This window comes from Pieris napi, chromosome 11 (genome assembly GCF_905475465.1).
Source record: "Pieris napi chromosome 11, ilPieNapi1.2, whole genome shotgun sequence".
In the NCBI taxonomy this organism is placed as follows: Eukaryota; Metazoa; Arthropoda; class Insecta; order Lepidoptera; family Pieridae; genus Pieris; species Pieris napi.
The window spans coordinates 11,631,078-11,652,401 of NC_062244.1; the positions used below are offsets into that span (position 1 = coordinate 11,631,078).

Here is a 21,324-nt window from a genome sequence, read left to right on the forward strand (position 1 = left end):
TAAATAACTAGCTGGCCTGGCGAACATCGTACCGCCTAACAGTCGATTCTTTATTTGTCTAAAATACTTATTCTGCTATTCGGGACACCGGTCTATAAAAAAAAGAAAATTGATAAGACAACAAATACATTATGTCAAAAAATAAAAATTTACCTTCCCGGAACCCCTTCACTACTTGAACTTTATGCGATGGTATTAAAGTTCAAATTGACTTTTAAGAATTATTACGAATATTTTGTATGGGAATATAGAAGTGTTGTTTTTAGACTTTTTCACTCAATTTTTTTAATTTCTCCGTAAGAACCATCCTCGTACTTCAAGGTATATTATAAAAAAAAATCAGACAAATCGGTCAAGCCGTTTTCATGTTATGTCGTGACAACGGAAAACAGGTTTCATTTTTATATATATAGATATTGTATTGCATGAAAGTTAATTTTGCTATTTGTCATCTTAGCTTAAAGCTAACACGACAATACTTTGATTAGTTCATATAAATGAGTATGGAGATTCTTTTAGGCTTTTGAACATCAAAAATAACATACAATTTATCTCTTCCTTTTGATTTTTGGAGTTGGTTAGTGGCTTGATAGCTTTAGAAACTAGATTTATTTTACTGTGACGTTTTGGAATATGCTTAATATCACTTCTTTGTTTTTGACAAATGAAAGTCACACTTAGCACTAAGACTTGGTTTTATTATGATTTTTCTTTATACGTATATTATTAGAAAATGTCGTTTTTCTAACGTGAGGGAAATGTATATTGTTGGGATGATATCAGACGTTAATGTACCTATTTTTTTAAATAAAACGACAACAATCGGGTGGGAGGCTCACTTGTTGTTTGCCCATGGACACTCTCAATGCCTGTAGTCTAACGAATGTGTCGTTGGCCTTTTCAGAATAGGTACACTCTCTTCTTGTCCCCTAAGATGAATTAATTCAGAAATACTTTAGTGGAACTAGTTCCACAGTGGTGCGGCAAAAACTGCATTAAAAAGCGCTATAACTAGCGGGTCTTTTTCGATTCCCGGCGACATTATGTATTTCGAATAGCATACATGTTTATGTATATAACGGACGCTTACAAGTATACAAATATTTTATTATCTTAGCGCGCCGATAGCGGAAATGTTTTCGTTTCTAGCGCATGGCAACTCAATCATCGACCGCATTCCTCTACACTTCTTTCTGCGCCAGCGGCCATAGACATTTAAGTGCATTCCACGTGAGCACAAGTGTCTAAGATGAAATGAGTGACGTAGACTGAACATTGGTGTATGAACAAACGATTGTAAAATTTTCTTAATATATATATATATATATATATATATATAAGGATAGGAGGTTGGGTTTATAATTGCAGTAAATCTGCTTACGTAATACTTGAACGGCCTCTATATACATGACCAGTGGAGATTGACTTTTGGACGGACCCGTATGTATGTTTGTTTAATTTATTGAAACGGTAAAAAAGGTTTCTGGCACGCGCGGTAACTCAGTGAATAGGAAATATTGTATAGACATCATGCCCACAAAGGGTTTGTTGATCGGCTTCGATAGGGTAGGCAGGTAGGCAATGGGTCTATTGTATCTTAACGAGGCGTTGAATACTACAGAAGGCCTGTTCTGTAAATTTGATAGAGATTATTGCGTTATCGTAATTTCTATATATATCCGCTTTGCAGGTATATTGTAAAGAGTTTAATGCTATAGTATTATATGATATCTAATAATTTATTTGCAAGAATAAGGTACAAAAATATTATGTTGGTAGAATTTAAACTTCACATATTCTGCGACATATAATGGCGTGCAAAATTGTTTTAAAAATGTAGTTTACATAGAAGTTATTATTTTGACTACATTATCACATTATTAAAATATATTATTTCGATATCACGTTAATATTAACTATCATGTTTCAACTCAAATAATCCATATTTATTTCCAAAGGAAAAATATTAAGTCTATTTTAAAAAACTCTAGTAAGATATTTGAATGTTTTTGGTAAATTATTACAAACCTTGATTATGTAATACTATATATGTGTTTTTATATAGAACAGGAACCTTTTTGGAATTGGTACGCTCCTTTCTTTTGCCCTACGTCGATTTTTTTTCGGAAAAGTATTATGTAACTTCCATAGCAATTTCAGTTGGAACATACAATTGAAACTACATAAAGAGTCATCATGACGTCATAAAAGTAGAGTCACAGATTAGTCCTGGATTTGCGGTTTTAGAAGTTCGATGAACGCATTTATTCAAATGTTATTCGTGTGGCGTGAAAGCTTGATAAACACGACGTGGACGGATTACTGATAAATGCTACATTCTGACGTCTTTATTACGATGTTGTAAGGGCGAAATTGTGTCATACGAACTTTATATACTAGAGTTTTAAATTGCAATGCCTTTTGTAAATATGTGCTGGCCTAGTAGCTTAAGCGTGCGACTCTCATCTCCGAGGTCGTAGGTTCGATCCCCGGCTGTGTGCGCATTTGACATTCGCTCGAACGGTGAAGGAAAACATCTTGAGGAATCCGGCTTGCTTCAAATCCAAAAAGTCGACGGCGTGTATCAGGCACATATGATCACCTACTTGCCTATTGACAAAAGATCATGAAACAAATGCAGAAATCTGAGGCTTAGACCTAAAAAGACTGTAGCGCCGCTGATTTATTTTCAAGATATCTAGTTGGAGAGAAGAACAGTTAGTTAGTTTAAATTACTTTCCAACATCAGCCCTGCGATTCTGTAACTCACTTCACGAACTCACACAGCGGTTTTCGCATCGGCGGTCGCTCTCAAATCGTGTGAGTGAGTTCGTGAAGTGAGTTACAGAATCGCAGGGCAGATACTAAACGTTATATTGCTTTGATGATTTATAACAAGTGCAACTTGGATTTATAGTTTCTAAGATACAGTTGTCCGACTAGAATAAAAAATATTAAATTTTTAGTTCAAATAATTTCTATTAACGTTAATTTCAATTTAAATAGTGTATTTCCGTTGACTTAAAATTATTATTTTTTTGTGAACGAATAAGATATTTCTAAAATATACACTCCGATCTTTCCTTAAAATAAATAAACAGTTTTTTTGACAGTGTTTTTATACACATATCCGCCTAATTAAATAGTCTGGTTTTAATTTTTTTCTGCAAAATAATAAGCAAAAAAATTGCAGAAAAACTAGTATTTATATAAATTGTTGGCGCCTTTTAATTATAGTGACAGCCACGAAGATAACTCTAGCGCAATTATATGAGTGTAATTAATGAGCGAAGGCCTAGTGAAGTGTGTTCTAGAAAACCTCGTATAAAAAAAAACGGAAAAATCGCAACGAAACTGGGATTTTGATCAGAATAAACGTCAGGCACAGAAAAACCTTCTTAAAAGGCATAAAAGGAATGGTCTAACAGACACATCTGTCTGCCTGTCCTATGTCTTATAGGGGTGTTATGATTCTTATATTAAATACTAATATTTTTTTTATATTAAAACTTTAATTCTTAATAACTGTTTTAATATGTCAATTATCAACGTTAAATAAAACTAGTTAAGCTATTATAGAGCCGAAATAGCGTTAAATAGTGTTGCAATAGCTTTCTCTCGTTCACACGCTGTCCCACCTTGTACTTTATTACGATAGTAACGCGTGGAAGCCGGTTTGGATATACCTACATAGGTGCTGGTCTAACTCGCTACATAGTACACACAGTGATATCACGTAAGGTAGAAAAAAATGTATTTTTTTGCCTTAATGTTTTTTTTAAATATATTATATTCAGAGTCTGAATGTTACTCATTACCCAACATCCATATATACAGAGTTTACGACCTATAGTAGGTAATAATGAGAATTAAAAATGGATGAATAAATAAATGGAAAAACTAAAACAAGTTTAAAAAGTTGGGTCCCTGGGGCAGTGTACCTTTAAATGAATGTGTCTGAAAGTGTGTATTTGACTTAAAAAATTACGTATTTTATACTCAAGTTAATTTTTTAGCAAAAATTGATTAATGATTCATAATAAAATTGTGTAAATTATTTAAAATATTTTTTATATAAACACATTATTAACATTACACCTAGGTGTGCAACCATTGTCGTTATTAAAAATTCTATTTAAATTTGTATTCGTGTTAACCAGTTATTATTGGCAGTAAAAAAAGTTCTTTTGTAAAAAAAACTGTAAATCTACTGTTATTACAGTATTTACTGCTTCTTCATTGGTCGCGGAAAAGCAAGGCTGTGTTACGGCCTTGTTGGCATTCCGCTAATGTAATTAACATAAAGATTGCTTGACCGAAAGTTTTGACTTTTATTAAGCTTGTTTGATACCAAACAGGTCGTAAATAATCAGAATAATCGTCTGGTATGCAAAATTATTAAAGTTTTTACATAGATTTTAAATCAGCGATTCTCTCATCCATTCCACGTATATTTTTGCTGCATTTAAAATATCTACATTATATTGGCATACTTGGATGTTCACAGGAAAGGTTACCACTTCGTCTATACTAAACAAAATACACAAAGTCAATAGTGAATATATATTAGACAAAAAACTAAAGAAACTAAAATGCGCATGGGCTGGTCTTGTAACAAGATACACTATGGAAGGGACCATTCGGAAAAAAAAGCAGGCCCAAAAGAAGGTTGGCCGATGACTTGATAGAAATAGCAGGAAAACTAGAACTAAAACTAAAAGAGATAATCTACCCTCTTTCTTTACGTCCGAAAAATATTCCTTACGTTTTTCATAGTACGAAAAATTTCGGCAGAGTACCACTCCAAGTTCGAAAATCGAACGCTACTTGCTACGTATACTATCTAAATTTACATTATTTAACAAAATACTATTATATAATAAATAATAAAAAAAAAGCTTTCAAAATTTCGAAATCGAAATTATTCGCTCAACACTTTCTTCACTTATATTTATTTGTTTTAATGATAACATTAAGTTCTATGTATATTATTGGTACCATCTCGCGTATAGAATCATAATTGAATTCCCAATGTGAAATGCTGCAAAGAAATGACCGCTTGATATCCTGGTCGTAGCTTTAAATTGAAAAGACAGCAAACGATGCAATTTATCAGTTTCTTGTGATCTCATTTCTTGCGGACGATTCAATCTCGATACGAAGTCCGAATCGGCTCCTTTGTATAATAAACACGTCTTTGTTTAACGATTTTTATTGGAGAGATTAAGGCTTATTGACTAATCGAATACTTATTTGACAAAGCTTATTCTAATCAAGTCTATGATACTTTTGTAAAGCACTTGGAAAATATGAAATTCTAATTTTTCATATATTTTAACAAAAGTACTCTTTCGTCTTTTTTTATGTAATAGTAAGCAAACGGGCAGGAGGCTCATCTGCTGTTAAGTGATACCGCCGCCCATGGACACTCGCAACGCACTTGCGAGCCTTCTGGCAATGTGAGTGCCCACAGGCGGAGGTATAACATATAACATAACATGAGATGAGCATCCTGCCCGTTTGCCTCCTATTACATAAAAAAAATAACTTTACCAGATTTACTCGGACGTTATGTAAATAAATATCAGAGGTTCATTAAAACAATCAATCGAAATAGAAAATCATTAGACTTAAAATTAGCGTTATCGGAGCCTACATTAGACGAACATCATTAAGTCGGCTTTACAATCAATTTCGTGTAAAAAACAATCATGGCGCACCGAAGGATACAAAAACAAAACCCCCGACATGTTATTTGGAATTGATAAATAGCCCGAGTGAGACCAAGCGAGACGGGACAGAGAGGGAGAAACTAATGAGTTCGGTTTGGGATAAAACATGAGATACAGTAAGTGCTCCTTATCCGAGCTTCGTTTTTTATTGACATAGTTGTTTATGGTCCTTATATTTGTGGCTTCACGCCGCATTTGCATTGCTTCACGGATAAATTCTGGGACGGCACGTGGCTTTGACATTTTAGGTATTCTAACTAAAACTTTGATTTTGTTCTCTTTTTACTTAAAGAGTTTTTTTTAATTAAAGAGTTAAGTTGGTGTCGGTATATAGTACCGGTGACTTCAGAGCTGGAGCTTTCCTCGCTCAACGGATAACTATCGCAAAACAGCGAAGAAATGCCAGTATTTGCTCGCAATGGTACATTGTTAGAAGGACCAAACTGTTTGAATCTGTTTTAATTTAGTATTTATTTATTTGTAATTATCGTTACTATGCAGGTTAAGAATATTGTAAATGCTGAATATTTGTGTATTGTAAATAAATACTTTCCAACTAAATAGATTTAAAAGGATGTAAACGATATATTTTAAAGGAATATTCAAATTTCTAGTCTGAATATCGCATGGTAAGTGACATGGTAAGTGGGCCTATTCGTACATTACATACATAATTAGATGTAAGTTTTCAAAGTCTAGTTTAATTTCAGCGTTACGATTTTAATTGAGTTTAATTTTACCCGTACGATTGAATTAAATATTTTAATAATAAATACATCTCAGGGATTATATACTTTTTTATAAAATAGGGGGCAAATGTGCAGGAGGCTCATCTGATGTTAAGTAATACACCATAGACACTCTAATGCTAGAGGGCTCGCGAGTACATTGCCGGCCTTTTACGATTTGGTAGGCTCTTTTTTTGGAGGACCCTAAGTTGAGATTGGACAACAATTTTGAGTTTATACATTAAATATTTCTTCTGTCTTATATCAGATATAAGAAATTTGTATAGTAACAGAAATCTTAGGTCAAGTATATGAATTTATTACACAGCTTTGAAACCGTATACAATATTTATTAGTAAAAAATAGGCCGTCTGAACCTCAGTTATTGACCATATAACTCGATTAATTAAAGATAGACAACACTTTTTCAGCGTTTCCAATAAACTTGAACAAGTTCGCTTCGATTATTTATTTGTGGCACGTCCTAACAGACTTCATCAGAAGAAATTCTTAACTTCTTGTTTCTTAGTTAAGGATCGCCATGAGATTTGAGCGATTTCGGCTATCTATACGAAATATTATGGCTTGTACCAGAATTAACTGTAAACTGCCAAGCTTTTTAGTTGTGTTATTTTTAACATTATTATTATATACTACTAGCTGATAACTAGCTGACCCGGCAAACGTTGTTTCGCCGTGTATATTATTTGTAGGAAACATTTTTTTAGTTAATTAAAAATAGCTATCTACAATAATAAAAATAGGGGTTGATCGTAGAGGGGTGAAAATAAGGGGCTGTGTGTGTTTTTGTATGTTGTATCATAAAAAAACGAAAACAAAAAATTTTGTCTAAAAAGAAAAGAAATTTATCACTTTATGGGTTTAAAAGATAGTAGCCGACTCTCAGACTTACTCTATATATTGCATAAAAAAAATCTTAAGTCGAACCGTTTCGGAGGAGTACGGGAACGAACATTGTGACACAAGAATTTTATATATTAGTTTAAGATTCTATTGATTAAATAAATGTTTTATTTATTATTAAATAAAATGTTGGCTTAATAAAGAGACTGCGCCTGTGTCTTGTTAATAAATTAAAGTTTTTAATTTATTAGTGAACGATTACTTCCAAAGCCCGTTCGGAGAAATTTCTATGGAAATTGTACTGCCGTAGAAAGAATACGGTTAGGTCAACGACCTCAAAGACTAGACGGTCGCGAGCCTGAGTCTCGAAATGACAAGAGCTTTTAAAAGGAACTTCGTGGGGGCCAAAGTATACATATTAATAAAATATATTTTTTAACTACCTAATATATTAATTATCCGATGATTCGATAAGATTCCAATGAGGGATCTCGTCAGGGGGGGTCCGGTTGCCTAAGACCCAAAGCAAATAAAGCGGCGTCCATCTAAAATTAATTTTGTTTTGTTTCACCGTCTGGACTCGAAGCATTTACATTGAATGCTTGGGGCCCGTTCTCAGGATATTTATGTTGGGACTCTCGGTGTATGACGTTCGCATTATTCATATATGGAATATATTTGCTGGTTCATCGCCTTGAAGGTTTACTTTTTCACAATTTTTATATTGATTCACTCGTGTTGCGTTTGTTTCTATATATTTTCCTTTTTAAATTGTATTGTTCTTGAGGTCGTAGGTTCGTGCCCCCGCTGTGTACTAATAGACTGAACTCGCCTGGTGAAAATCGTAAGGAAACTAGAACGCCTGAATGCTAATTACCTACTTGACAATTCAAAGAAACAGATACAGAAATTCGAGATTAAATCATAGAGGTTTTTAGCGCCTTGTTTATATACTAATGTAATTAAAAATAAATAAATATAAAACAAAAATGTAGAATTATTACATACATTGATTATAATACGTAGAGAAATCTTAATACTATTTATAAATTAAACCTAATTCATATTAATCGTACATATTATAAAATAAAGTGCTTGTCTATATAGAAGTACTCGAAACCAGCTAAACGGTATTTGAAAATGGAATTTTATTGAAATTCACACGCGTACTAAAATAGTTGGTGGTGAATCATAGCCATCAAAGTTTACGAGCCACGGGCGCCGCACCGTCGACAAACTTGATTGGATCACTGTATTTCCTATTGCAACGACAGTTTCCTGCAATGAAATGTTTATAAATGAATAAAATTTTACGACTAACCTAAAATACGATGGACTAATTCACTTGAGTTTCCTAATTTGAAACTGCCAAAGTTCTAGTTGGATTTAGTATCGACTCTCGATAAGTTGAATTTATTTTCAAGGGAAAATACTCGATAAATTATATAAGACCAATGTTAATAAATTTGAAGTAAGGACGGGGCTCTCACTCTTTAATTTTAGTTTATCATGTACAGACCTGTCAATTGTTTTTTTTTAATTCTTTGGACAGTGATAGACTGAAGACACTCAAAAAAAAAATTACAGATATTTCGGAATAAATATTTGTGTATCTAATTGTTGAAACATTATATAGAAATAAAAAATCACGCATTTTAATCAAACTCTTATTTCCTTAAGTCCCCCCTCCTCCTCGTGGTTATTTAAGCCCTTGCTATTTTAATTCTTTGTAATTTGAAATTTATCTCTGGAGTTTCAAGTTATTGAAAGTCGATTGTCGGAAAAGTAAAATGCCGTAATAACACGCCGTGCCAGAGAATTTATAGGCTCTTTAGTAATGATTTTTAATGTCATATATCACTGTATATAAAGGGTACAGTCATGGTAATCAACCGGTGACCAACCACCAACCAACTCATTAAACGTTTTTCAAAGAAAATAATTTATTTTCAGATCCGAAAGTGGATAAAGACGCTGAAGGTGTTAGATGCTACTGCAATACAGCCCAGTGTGTCAGTACAGGCTACATGTGCCGGTCCAGGAAAGGTGGGGGCTGCTATAGTGAACTTCCACCTCGAAGACATCACTCAAGGCATGGTTGTCTTCATCATTTAGCTGAAAGGTATGTTTCAAAATAAATATAGTTTTTTTAAACTATATTTATTTTCCACTTTTTAGTCCTAGCAGCAATACGTGTTGTCTCAATTTAATGTGCTTTGTGGACTTAAAAAAAAATTCATTGTTTTTTCGAGATAAACCTATGAAATTATTATATTGTCGCTGATTCTTTATAAGTGTACAAAGTTTGAATTAAATCTGTTCGTTTAAAGTGGGTCAAAATCGAGTCCGAAGGAGTCGGTTACTTACATACATACATACAGGTGAAGCTAATATAAAGCGTGTAATGACGTCACTTTTTTATCATGTTTATTTTATATGCAGTAGATTATCAGCCTGACACACAAATCTATTGATGCACAGCCATGATTCAGCCAGTGCATTTCCCGGTGAATGAAATTGGTTCGTTGATAGGTTTTAAATGTAGACATAGACATATCATTTATTACAAACAAAAACACACAAAATAACAATAATCAAAGAAAAAAATTAAATAAGAAATAAAGAGATTAAAAAAAAAATGTTTTCCCTTTTCCCATTCGGTGCGTTTCAAGTGTGTAATATGTGTGTGCTGTAGGTAATTGGCCCTGGCTCAGCATTATGCTGAGGAGCAGAATGTTCCACAGCGCTGGTCATTCTGAGACCACATCAGCTAGTTTGCGCCTCAGTCGCAAAAAAAGAAAGAAAAGGAATGTAATAATAATTACTAGAAAATAATAATATTAGTAAAAGCAGTGTAAGTTAAAATGTGGTCCTGATATAAACACTGTTCAGTAAAAAGTGTGACATTATTAATAATAATACTAATAACAATATTTTTTGGTACAATCTAAACTTGGCGTGCAAATTTGTCTTAAAGGTTTAAAAAAATAATTATTAGCAGCTTCTGGAATTTGATTAAATGACGTGCTTAGATGTTATCATTACTAATTACAGTGAGTGGCAATTAGAACGAATTTTAGCGACACAAAAATGTGCTTTTAAACCCCAAACGACTTGTAAGCTTGTAGATCTTAATCAGTAATCAGGTGGATTAGTTCGTTTTATTGTTTTCGAACGTTGTTATTATATAATCGAAGTGTATGTGTGTATGAATGTGTGTGTAGTCATATTTTTTTTATTAAGCATGCATACTATATTAGAACTTATGAATAATTAAATAAAAGTTAAGATATTTCGAAACAGGTTTAAATTAACATTATTTAACATAAATAATTAAGTAATTTAGCTGTTGTTACTGTTACTTTAAAGTGTAATTAAGAATGTTTAAACCAGAGTAGCACAAATTTTATTTCCGCCACCTTGACGTATTTATTTTATTAGTTTACCGCTGATAGATAAATTGCTTCGGAAAAATGTAAATAGTCCCATGTTTTTCTTAAAAAAGGTTGAAATACCGACGCACCACCCACAATAAATGCAGCAGGTGTATGTGGGGCTCGTCTTATTCCAGGTACTCTGATACTCTGAGAACTGGGTGAGCTATACCCACTAAAATCACCACGGGTAGTACAACACAACCGCATCAAAGAGTCCCTCGGGGTCGCGTTCGTATGCCATTGGCACCTCAGTGGTATGGCAATAGTCCCATGATAGTATTTCGTCATATATACGACAATTTTAAATAAGTTATTGTTAGTCTAAAAATAATTAAAAATTAATTAAAATTAAATTAAAACATTTAAAAACTTTAGTCCCTGTGGCAAACGTAAACGCTGGCAGCATTGCCTCGCTGTATTGCGATACTTATTCATTGAGCGAGGAAAGCACCAGCTCTGGGGTCACCGGTACTATCTACCACGCGCCATCTTAAATCCTTAATTAGTTATTAAACCCCACGGCCCAAGAGTCTCTACTCCAAAGGCTGCTCTGCGGCCGCCCCAGCTTTTTTTTGCAAAGGTATGTAGGTTAAGAAAATTGTAAATACTGTATATTTGATTGTTATTATTACTAATAACAACACAGGATGTTAGTAAAACTATAGTATGAAATTAAACGCAGAAATAACTTCCTAATATAAAGCTTCTCTAAGTACAAGAATCTAGCATCATGTGCTCTAAAAAGCTCAATAAATTCATATATATACCGTATTTAAAACATTTTATAATTCTCACAGTAAATGTATATATACAGTAAAACCAGTCTCGTGTTTTGTTGACTTTCATCAGAAAATTAATTATTTCTTTGTTGCATACTTGCTTCGTCATCCATCAATATCGCTTATCATCCTTCAGATGTTCATACTAAATATCCCATACTATCTTCAATCAATTTGTCTTCGGTCGTTTCGATTGCTTTATAGAAGTTTCAACATCATAGTTATGAAACGATTAATTAATATTTCTTATTTAGTTTTTAGATGAGGTCGTTGAGGTCGTTTTGTGTGTATACTGTATAGGTACACAGAAGTAATAAAACTTAAATTAAATGTAACCAAATTAAGTTATCCCTTGGGTGGTGCGCTCAGCAAATGGTAATGAGGTGGCAACTATACAGTGCCTCATTATATAATGAAAAGTTGAAAAATGAAAATACTAAGGCGTATTTTTTTTTATGTGACAGGGGCAAATGGTTACCGGAGGTTAAGAGATAACGTGTTATAGGATGGTCAGTATACATTGTAAAGATCAAAGTAAAATAATATATATATATATATATATATATATATACATCTATCTGCGGTATATGTTACAAGCTATCTTATCCAAAATACATATATGACAATTTTGGTAAACTAAGGGTCTGTTTCACAATGTATGGATAAAGTAGTAAATAGCTATGCAACACATACATTATTTGGAAGATAAATTATGCTATTTGACATTCATCGGACTCATAAGTTATGATGGACTTTATGTGACGAATAGCGCTATCTGACAATCGTGAAACGCAACAATAGTGTTTATCCTACCAATAAGTAATAAATAGCTAATTTGGAACTTATGTGGAACTTATCCGTACATTGTGAAACAGACCCTAAATGTTACATAAAATGAGAAAAATACTAGTAATTTTTGCTTATTGTTAAGCAAAAAAAATACCAGCAAATCAACGGATTAGGTATGAGATAGGCACTTAAAGCTTTCTTTAAAACTGATCAGCCCACTACGTATATCCATCTCCGGATAACTACTATTTAATCCATTATAATCGCGAAGGATTCAAATGAGTCATTTAAAATAGGTATATATAGAAACAAAAAACAAACAATAAACTCCTATTTAGCGATCTTAAATTGGTCCCAACTATTTTACAATTCTTTTACATACCTGAGCTGGCCCATTCTTCATTCGTGTTCGCTCATGACCAACTTTTTGCTTGATTATCTTATTCGGATCGGGCCCAAAGAACTGGTTCCATTTGGTTTTATTTGTTTTAAATTTTTGCTCGTTTTTGGCAATCGTCCGCCGTTCATTATCTACATTAACGATCGGTCCGGTTCGTTAAGAATTTGATTACTAAAATTGTTTGTTTTAAATTTATCATGTTTTTTATTTATAATGCATTTAATATGTAAATATATACGGATATTTGCGTAGCATGGTTTGATAATATTGGTACTTTAGTGGCTTAATTTCTTACTTATATATTTTATTTTTTGTAACATTTATTTTAATATTTTAGAAAGATTTGATGTGGTAAAGTTCAATAAATAAAATATATATTAATTGTGTTTCATTAGCCCTAAAATTGGCTGGGGTTTTTTGTTAATTTTTATAATAACTATTTAGATTTTAGTTTAGTTAGTTTTTAGACCAGTGCAGATAGCCTTCAAAATAAATAAAAAGTGAAAAAAATTACAGTAGGATGAAACCCATTAGAAAAGCAGGGGAATATGATCAAAATGAAAGGAAAAATAAATTACGGTCGATCTGAGGTCGGGAAGGGAAGGGGGGGGGGGAGGTTTAAGGGTAAAAAACGGTTTATCTCGATTTCCGGCAAAACTAAAAGTCCTATCGAAGAAAGTTAAATGGCAAAGTTGTAGGTAATAAAAAGATCTAAAACTTTTGTATTCACACATTTTTCACATAACCTCAAAATTGGTGTGAAAAATTCAAAAAACCAAGTTTTTGGTTTTTAATTTTTATCTTATACAAAAATTTATTTTTTTAAACGAAATTTGGTGAAAACTTACCTTATTATGTCCCAAATATACTGTAATTTATTTGATTAAAAATATTTATTTTTTCACCTTATTTTGAATTAATATCGAAAAAACACCCTAATTTTCAATCGAAAATTCTGACGTCAAAATTTCAGCTTTTTTTAAAAAGTTGGTGTGCTTTCAGTTCGTTGAAATCTCTACTTTCCTATGGTAAAAAAATATATATATATACATTATTCCGTCATTTATAATCAAATCACTTTAATACTCTTACAAATCTAAACGTCTATATTACTTATACTTAAGAAAGAATTCTATTAAACTGTATCTTTTCATCACAGTGAAAACACAATTTGAGCGAAAGAGACGAATGTCTCTAAAATAGACGCTCGGAATTGTTTTAATGCGCAGTTACTTCTATTTATTGAAATAAACGACTGCCATTTCGTTCATTAAACTTGTAATGCAATTTATTGACGCGGTGACTTGTAAAATGGCCGATTGCATCTTTGTCCTCGTTTCTGAGATAAGGGAGACGGAGAGTCAAAGGCCGGTAGATAGCTCGGCCGCTGAACTGAATAATCTAAACATGTTTGCATATTAGTACATAGAAATATCATTTTAGTACTACCAATAATTCCAAGTATACTATAAAGAGAATAGATTTTCTAAGGAACAAACTCAAAATCTACCGGTACGATTTAAATTCTTTTTAATTTAAATTTTAGGATGGTTTCATAGATGTCGCAGCCAACTAGCTTAATTAGCCGTTCAATTAACAGCCTAGCCGTTTAACTTAACGGCGCCGTTTAAGTAGCGGCCTGAAAGATGTTCAGAATAAACATAGTTATATTTATTTTTTGAAAGATGTTAAACATAATTATATTTATTTCACATAAGTCGTTGATTAGTCTGAGACTTAGGTTCAGAGCAAGTGCGCATACGCACATAAAACAATCTATTGGTTGCGCAGAGACATGAATGCACGACTTCAAGGGAGATATGCTTAAGGTACCAGGCCAGCGTTAAATTTCACATCGTTTAAGATAGTCGTTGCAGCTCCTTACAAGCGTCTTGCGGAAACAACCCCGACCTCTTTGATGCGGTGGCATTGGTACTACCTAAGGTGGTTTTAGTGCGTATAGCTCGCCCTGTTCTCTGAGTAGCAGGGAGCCTGCAGTGAGTCCCACCAGTGCTGTATTTAGTGGGGGGGGGATGCGTAAACACATTAGCACTTTGGTATGGTTTCTTGCCAGTTCTCCGCCAATTTAGAGAATTCATAAATATTTTTTGCATGCGAAAGTTACCTAAATATATTTTGGCTTGGGCTAATCATAATAAATCCCAATTATTTCTAATCTTTACAACACAGTTTAGATTTGTTATATACATTTACTTTTCTTGTTATCCTAATATCTTAACTTCCTTCAGTATCTTTGATCGGAACTCTTTCGCGTGTCCCTCCTCCAGCTATGGCTTTCTTTCTCAATTCGCTTCCTGCTAACGCTTCTGTATCTTCTATCCACCGATTAGGGCGCCCTATTCTCCTTCTTCCCCTTAGTCTGTTGTGTTTGAGCTCTTTGGCTTAGACTGACAAAACCAATTCTATAAATGTGGAGCACAGATATTATTTGTTGATCATAACTTAGGATTAAACTGGTTTATTTACATAAGAATCGGGGATTATGTTAATTCGATGGAGACATTTTAAAGTAAGACCAGAAGTTTGTAAGGCTATTGTTATTATAATTCTTTACGGTATAAAGACTGATGGTAATTTTTGCATTGTATTTTATATGCTTACATCGTTATTCATATTAAAATCAACTACACTTTATTTATCACAATTTTCCTCGTGTATCAGTGGACAGTTTTTTTTATATTATATAAAATACGTTGTATAATTTCACGATTTTTTTTTTAATATCCCTTAAGACTCACTGCTTGTTGTAAGTTAAGCTTGTGGTGTTTGAGGGGGGATTACAGTAACATCCAAAGACTTATTCGTACAAGCTTCAGATTACTTAACGAAGAGTAAAATGGTACATCTTATTATAAAAGGAGACATTAAAATACCTTGGAACGTTTTTGTAGCCTTATATGCATTTTTATATAAGAAATACATTTCTAATAAAGGGATTCTGACATACTCTGCTCAACACTCACACATTCACACATACTTTTTCTCAAAATACTGTTTTAAACATGTACCATGTACCACTGACAAATTGTTATCTAGTTACCCCACAACACAGGGACTCCCTAGTGTGGGGAATATGTGATGAATTTGGCCACAACTTATTTATGTCATGAATAAAGTTTTATTTATTTATTTTATTTAAACATTAACGTATATATACAGTATTTGCAGCGCACGCCAGAATGGCTCTCAAAAGGGAAAATGTACACAATATCTTTACATCATAGATATGTTATTCTGATGTATGAGCTATATTATTGTGAAAAAAAATCAGTGGCGCTACAACCTCTTTTTAGGTCTGAGCCTCAGATTTCTGAATCTGTGTCATGATCATTTTTCAAAAACACACGCCGTCGACTTTTTGGGTCTTAGACATGTCGGTTTCCTCACGATGTTTTCCTTCACCGTTCGAGCGAATTTTAAATGCGCACATAGAAAAAAATTCCATTGGTGCACAGCCGGGGATCGAACCTAGGACCTCAGGGATGAGAGTCGCACGCTGAAGCCACTAGGCCAACACTGCTATTATTGTAAAGTTACATTAAAATCCGTTTAGTAGTCGAGTAAGGGAGTAACAAACAAACGCATAATACCACTTAGCGGTTATAATATTTGGACATAGTCTACTTTAATGGTTAATTGAACGGTTCACGGTTATGTGTGTAGAGAAAACTTATCGTTAAAATTATAATATATAATTTTGCGTCTCTAATTGACGCCCACCATATTCTTGAACTAAAAGCATAACGTTAATTTAAATAGTGACATTTCTCGTGGGAACCTCGCGGGACATTTTAATCAAATATTTCGAGAAGTTTGGGACGATTTAGATAAATCGTTTAATAGCTAATCGGTTGCGTGTTTTGAATATTATAGGCTTGTTAGGCAAGAGCTTTTAGTGCAAGATTTTGGGGAATTTAAGTTATGGACGAAATATTACGTTTGCTTGTTTGCTTCACATGAATTTGCGCGTAATATTTTTTATTAGTATCATTTTTAACTAAGTTTGTTTGTAAAATATTATCTCCTAAATGGAAGTTTGATTTAAGTCCGGAAAAATTTATGAAATCCAATTATAATTACAAAAGAAGCTTTTTATACATTGCATGCATATATTAATTCCGTTTCGATTATATGTATAAATAATTAAATGGTAAAATGGCGCAAGATAAAAAATGTTGCATCTATTTTTACTAATAAAAATAGATAAAAAAAATTACCGAGAGATTTGCAAAGCAAAACACAATTTGTATTCTGTGTGGGCGAACTGAGACTTTGAGTTATTGTTAAAAACGTTTATTGTATTTAAAATCCTTATATAGCCATGTTTAAATAACACGCCAATTCCTTGGGGTCTAAATCGTAATGGGGCATAGGACGGTTCTGTATTTACAAATTACCGTTTTTTTTTTGTGTTAAATATAACATATGGCGCTCTGTCGAATCTTTTATTTTACGCGATTTCTCCTTCCGAGGCGCGCATTTTCACCACTTCCTTCCTCACTAACTGAATATTTAGAACATAAATTTAATAACGTATGATATGATATGTACAATAATATAATGATACAAATAATATAAAAACTGACCAATTCATATGACTAATAATGTAAAATTCCTTTAAATACAAATTTGCGCGCCATTGTGTGTGGCAGAATATGCGAACTTATGATTGTACCACCTGACACATTTTTGTACCATATTCTTGCAATAAATTATTATTATTATTAAAAACAAAATTATCACTATCATTTCAAAAATCACATTACATACATTCACTAAACAACTCAAACAATATCTCGTTAACCTGTCATATGCTGATACTGAAAACATTCTTATTGTGCAAAAATAGTTTTAATATAAACGTGTAGAAATCATTAATATAATACTATAAAATACTGTTTATCTAATATATAAAATTCTCGTGTCACAGTTTTCGTTGCCATACTCCTTCGAAACGGCTTGACCGATTTTGATGAAATTTTTTGTGCTTATCCGGTATCTATGAGAATCGGCCAACATCTATTTTTCATTCCCCTAAATGTTAAGGGTGGTCCCATCCCTAAATTTTTGTTTTTATTTTTTTTTAACTTTTTGTATTAATTTTCTTATTACATATACAGCATACCAAAATATATACGACCCTTAATTTTCACCCCTCTACGATCAACCCCTATTTTTATTATAGTAGATAGTTATATTTATTAAACTAAAAAAATGTTTCCTAGAAATAATATACATGGAAAAACGAAGTTTTCCGGGTCAGCTAGTATAATATATAAAATTCTCGTGTCGCGGTGTTTGTGGTTAAACTCCTCCGAAACGGCTCGACCGATTCTCATGAAATTTTGTGTGCATATTGGGTATGTCTGAGAATCGGACAACATCTATTTTTCAACCCCCCTAAATGTTAAGGGTAGTCCACCCCTAAATTATATTTTTTTAATTCTTAGATAAATTATTTTTATTTTATTTTTTTATGATACATCATTAAAAAATACATACAACACCTAACTTTCACCTCTCTACGATCAACCCCTATTTTTTATTATATACATGGCAAAACGACGTTCGTCCGGTCAGCTAGTAATACTATAAAATACTGTTTACACGTCAAAAGGAAGAGACTGCCCACTACACAGGGAATCCTAGTGTGGGGGCCAGTACACTTTACTTAATCTAAACATCCTGTATATTGTGTATAATAAAGATTTTTCTTTCTTTCTTTCTTACTTACTTAATTGTTAGTATATTCTAAGTTATTAAAAGTATATTTAAACCTTTTCAGAGAAGAAGATGCGCTATCACACTGCCAGAATGCTCCCTCATCAGGAGGTCCACCTCCACGGGAGTACTCCTTGCTTCTCTGCTGTTTTAAGGATCTCTGCAATCACGAAGACAGCCCGCTGGCCAGAGCGCGGCTTAATTTAACCGCCACTGATTCAGGTATGGAAAAATAGTTTAGTTATAGAATAAAACATTCCATCTAAATCCCCTGGGTGGGCATTTGATATCTGTTTCTCTGACTGATGGACTGATGAAGATGGACTTTAAAGACAATTATATGGAAAGGACCAAGGGGAAGGAGAAGAGGGCCTAGAAAAAGGGTGGATAGAAGATATAGAAACGATAGCAGAAAGTCATGGAAGCCTAAGAAATATTTGTAAAAAATTGCCTTTACCCACGAAGAGAGTACATTGAATATTACTAAAGTTAGGATAACGTGTAACAATAAAAAGATATATTGTTAACATTTGTAAAGATTGGAAGTAAACAGGCTTTATTATTATTATAAGTAGGTCAGCCTTCTGTGCCTGACACACATAATCGACATTTTCGCTAAGGCATGCCGGTTTTGTCACGTTTTTCTTCCTGTCAGACACAGCATGCTACTAACCTACTTGTCTGTAAGATAAAAAACGTAGATCAGAGGTAAGACCCAAGTAGGTTTACGCCGCTGGCTTATTATTGTAAATATAAATTTGAAAGGCCGGCAACACACTTGCGAGCCTTCTGGCAATGTAACGTCCATGGGCGGCGGTGTCACTTAACATCAGGTGAGCCTCCTGCCGGTTTGCCTCCTATTATATAAAAATATATATAGTTATAATAGTATTACTATTTTACTTGAGTCTAACTACTCGTTCTAACTTTAGTTGTATCGCCTTTAACCGACTGCAAAAAAGGTTATCAGTTTGACCTATATGTGATATGGTTGGAATTGGATTATGCTCTTAGGCCTAGATTATCACAAACTATAATTCGTGATCATCCTTTTATTTGAACCAGGTTTTACTTATAGATAAAACTTTATATAGGGACGGTATAAATGTGCACGTTGGCTGAATTATTTTCCCACATCTTACGCGTATGTTCAATGATATATGTCTGTTTTCCTCGAACAAAGATATTATTGTAGCGGTTCCCTTATCTAATGTAAACTGTGACTCAGGCGATGTGACATGAATTACTAAGCATTTTACATAATATATTAAATATTTCCGCGACTTCGCTTGATGGGACGTCGCTTTAATTCCTTTGTGTTATTAATGTAAAATTCTCGTGTCACAGTGTTTGTAAGAAAACTGATCCGAAACGGCGTAACCCATTTGTATGATGTTTTCGTTTTGCAATTGATTTGCCATTAAAAAAATATATAAACCTCCTATTTCAATCTTTATATATGAAGCTTTCTCTATTCACCTTATTTGATTTATTTATTTATATACAGCTAATATAAATTATATACAAAAAATAACAATTATACAAAGATGGAATACATAATTTTTACAAAAAGGTTCAAACATTTACGAAAGAAAAACAAACAACAAAAAAAATTAACTCATACCTAATTCAGCTGTGTGATGGTGTGAAAGTAAGTGTATGTACGTGAGGGTATGTGGGGTGTGCTCATGATGCAGGTGATTTAGCGCTATGAATGTTTTTAATACTCCTTTTAAGCATATTCCGCGATAGCTTAAACCAGTCAAGGCTTAAATGTCCGTGTTTTTAAACTAAATTAAAATATATTCCCTACGGAATAATATGATTAGTAAGTTTTAGTAGTAAACATACAGAGGACGAAACGATTTTGTTATAGTAATTTCAAATTCAAATCACGAACTAGATTTATTACACAGGTCGAATTATGTGCTAGTGCTAGTAATACACTTATTTTTAGATATAGCACGATTATTTAACCACAAACTACAATACTTTATAATGTAATTGAACCAGAAGTTTGCACTCCACTTGCTGTTAAATTACTTCCTCATAAATGCCCGTTTGCTTATTCGATACCAACATTATATTTGACGACTCATTGGTCTAGTGGTTAGTACCCCTGACTGCGAATCCATGGGTCCCGGGTTCGATCCTCGGCTGAGACGAACATCGATGTGATGAGCATTTGGTGTTTTGCTTAGGTCTTGGGTGTTCAAATATGTATTTATATGTCTATCTATCTATAATATGTATGTATATCTGTTAACGTAAAATTTTAAAAACCGTTAGATTGTAATCTATCGGTTATCGGTTATCGGTATTCGGTAGATTGTACTACACTAACTTAGTTATCATTCAAACTTCTTTGGTGAATTACAGATTAATTTTACTTCCCAACAATTTCATATAACTACCGAATAATAATACGTTAAATTGCAAGCAGTATGTTGAGTTGACAATCTTTCGACAGTTTACAATCTCGCGAGATAGATTACAATCTAACGGTTTTTACAATTTTACGGTGACATATCCGTTGCCTAGTACCCATAACACAAGCTTCACCAGCTTAGCCTGGGACTAGGTCAATTGGTGTGAATTGTCTTAAAAAAAAAAATTAGACAATTAAAGTTAAATTTTGCTTTACCTTGATATTTAAAGAAACGAAACAAACGAGCCATGTAAAGGATTAGCAGAAATGAATTTGAATAGTGCAATAATGCGAATGATAGCTTATTAAGAATGCAATTCTTGCATTCGATATAATAATTTTGTTCCGGCTAACGCACTCATGATAGCGATCCTTTCTTGGAACCTTATTGTGTCTACATAGTAACAGTGTCCTATTTCCGATTT

At 33.1% G+C, this 21,324-nt stretch overlaps 1 protein-coding gene across 1 annotated transcript in view; it reads left to right on the forward strand.

Annotated features, from left to right (window-relative positions):
* LOC125053898 (BMP and activin membrane-bound inhibitor homolog) overlaps positions 1-21,324 on the forward strand; it is a 69,093-nt gene that overhangs the window by 44,841 nt on the left and 2,928 nt on the right. Inside the window, exons 2-3 of the mRNA XM_047655508.1 lie at positions 9,278-9,446; positions 18,536-18,693. Of these exons, the coding sequence (XP_047511464.1) occupies positions 9,278-9,446; positions 18,536-18,693 (327 nt within the window). The remainder of the gene's footprint in view (positions 1-9,277; positions 9,447-18,535; positions 18,694-21,324) is intronic.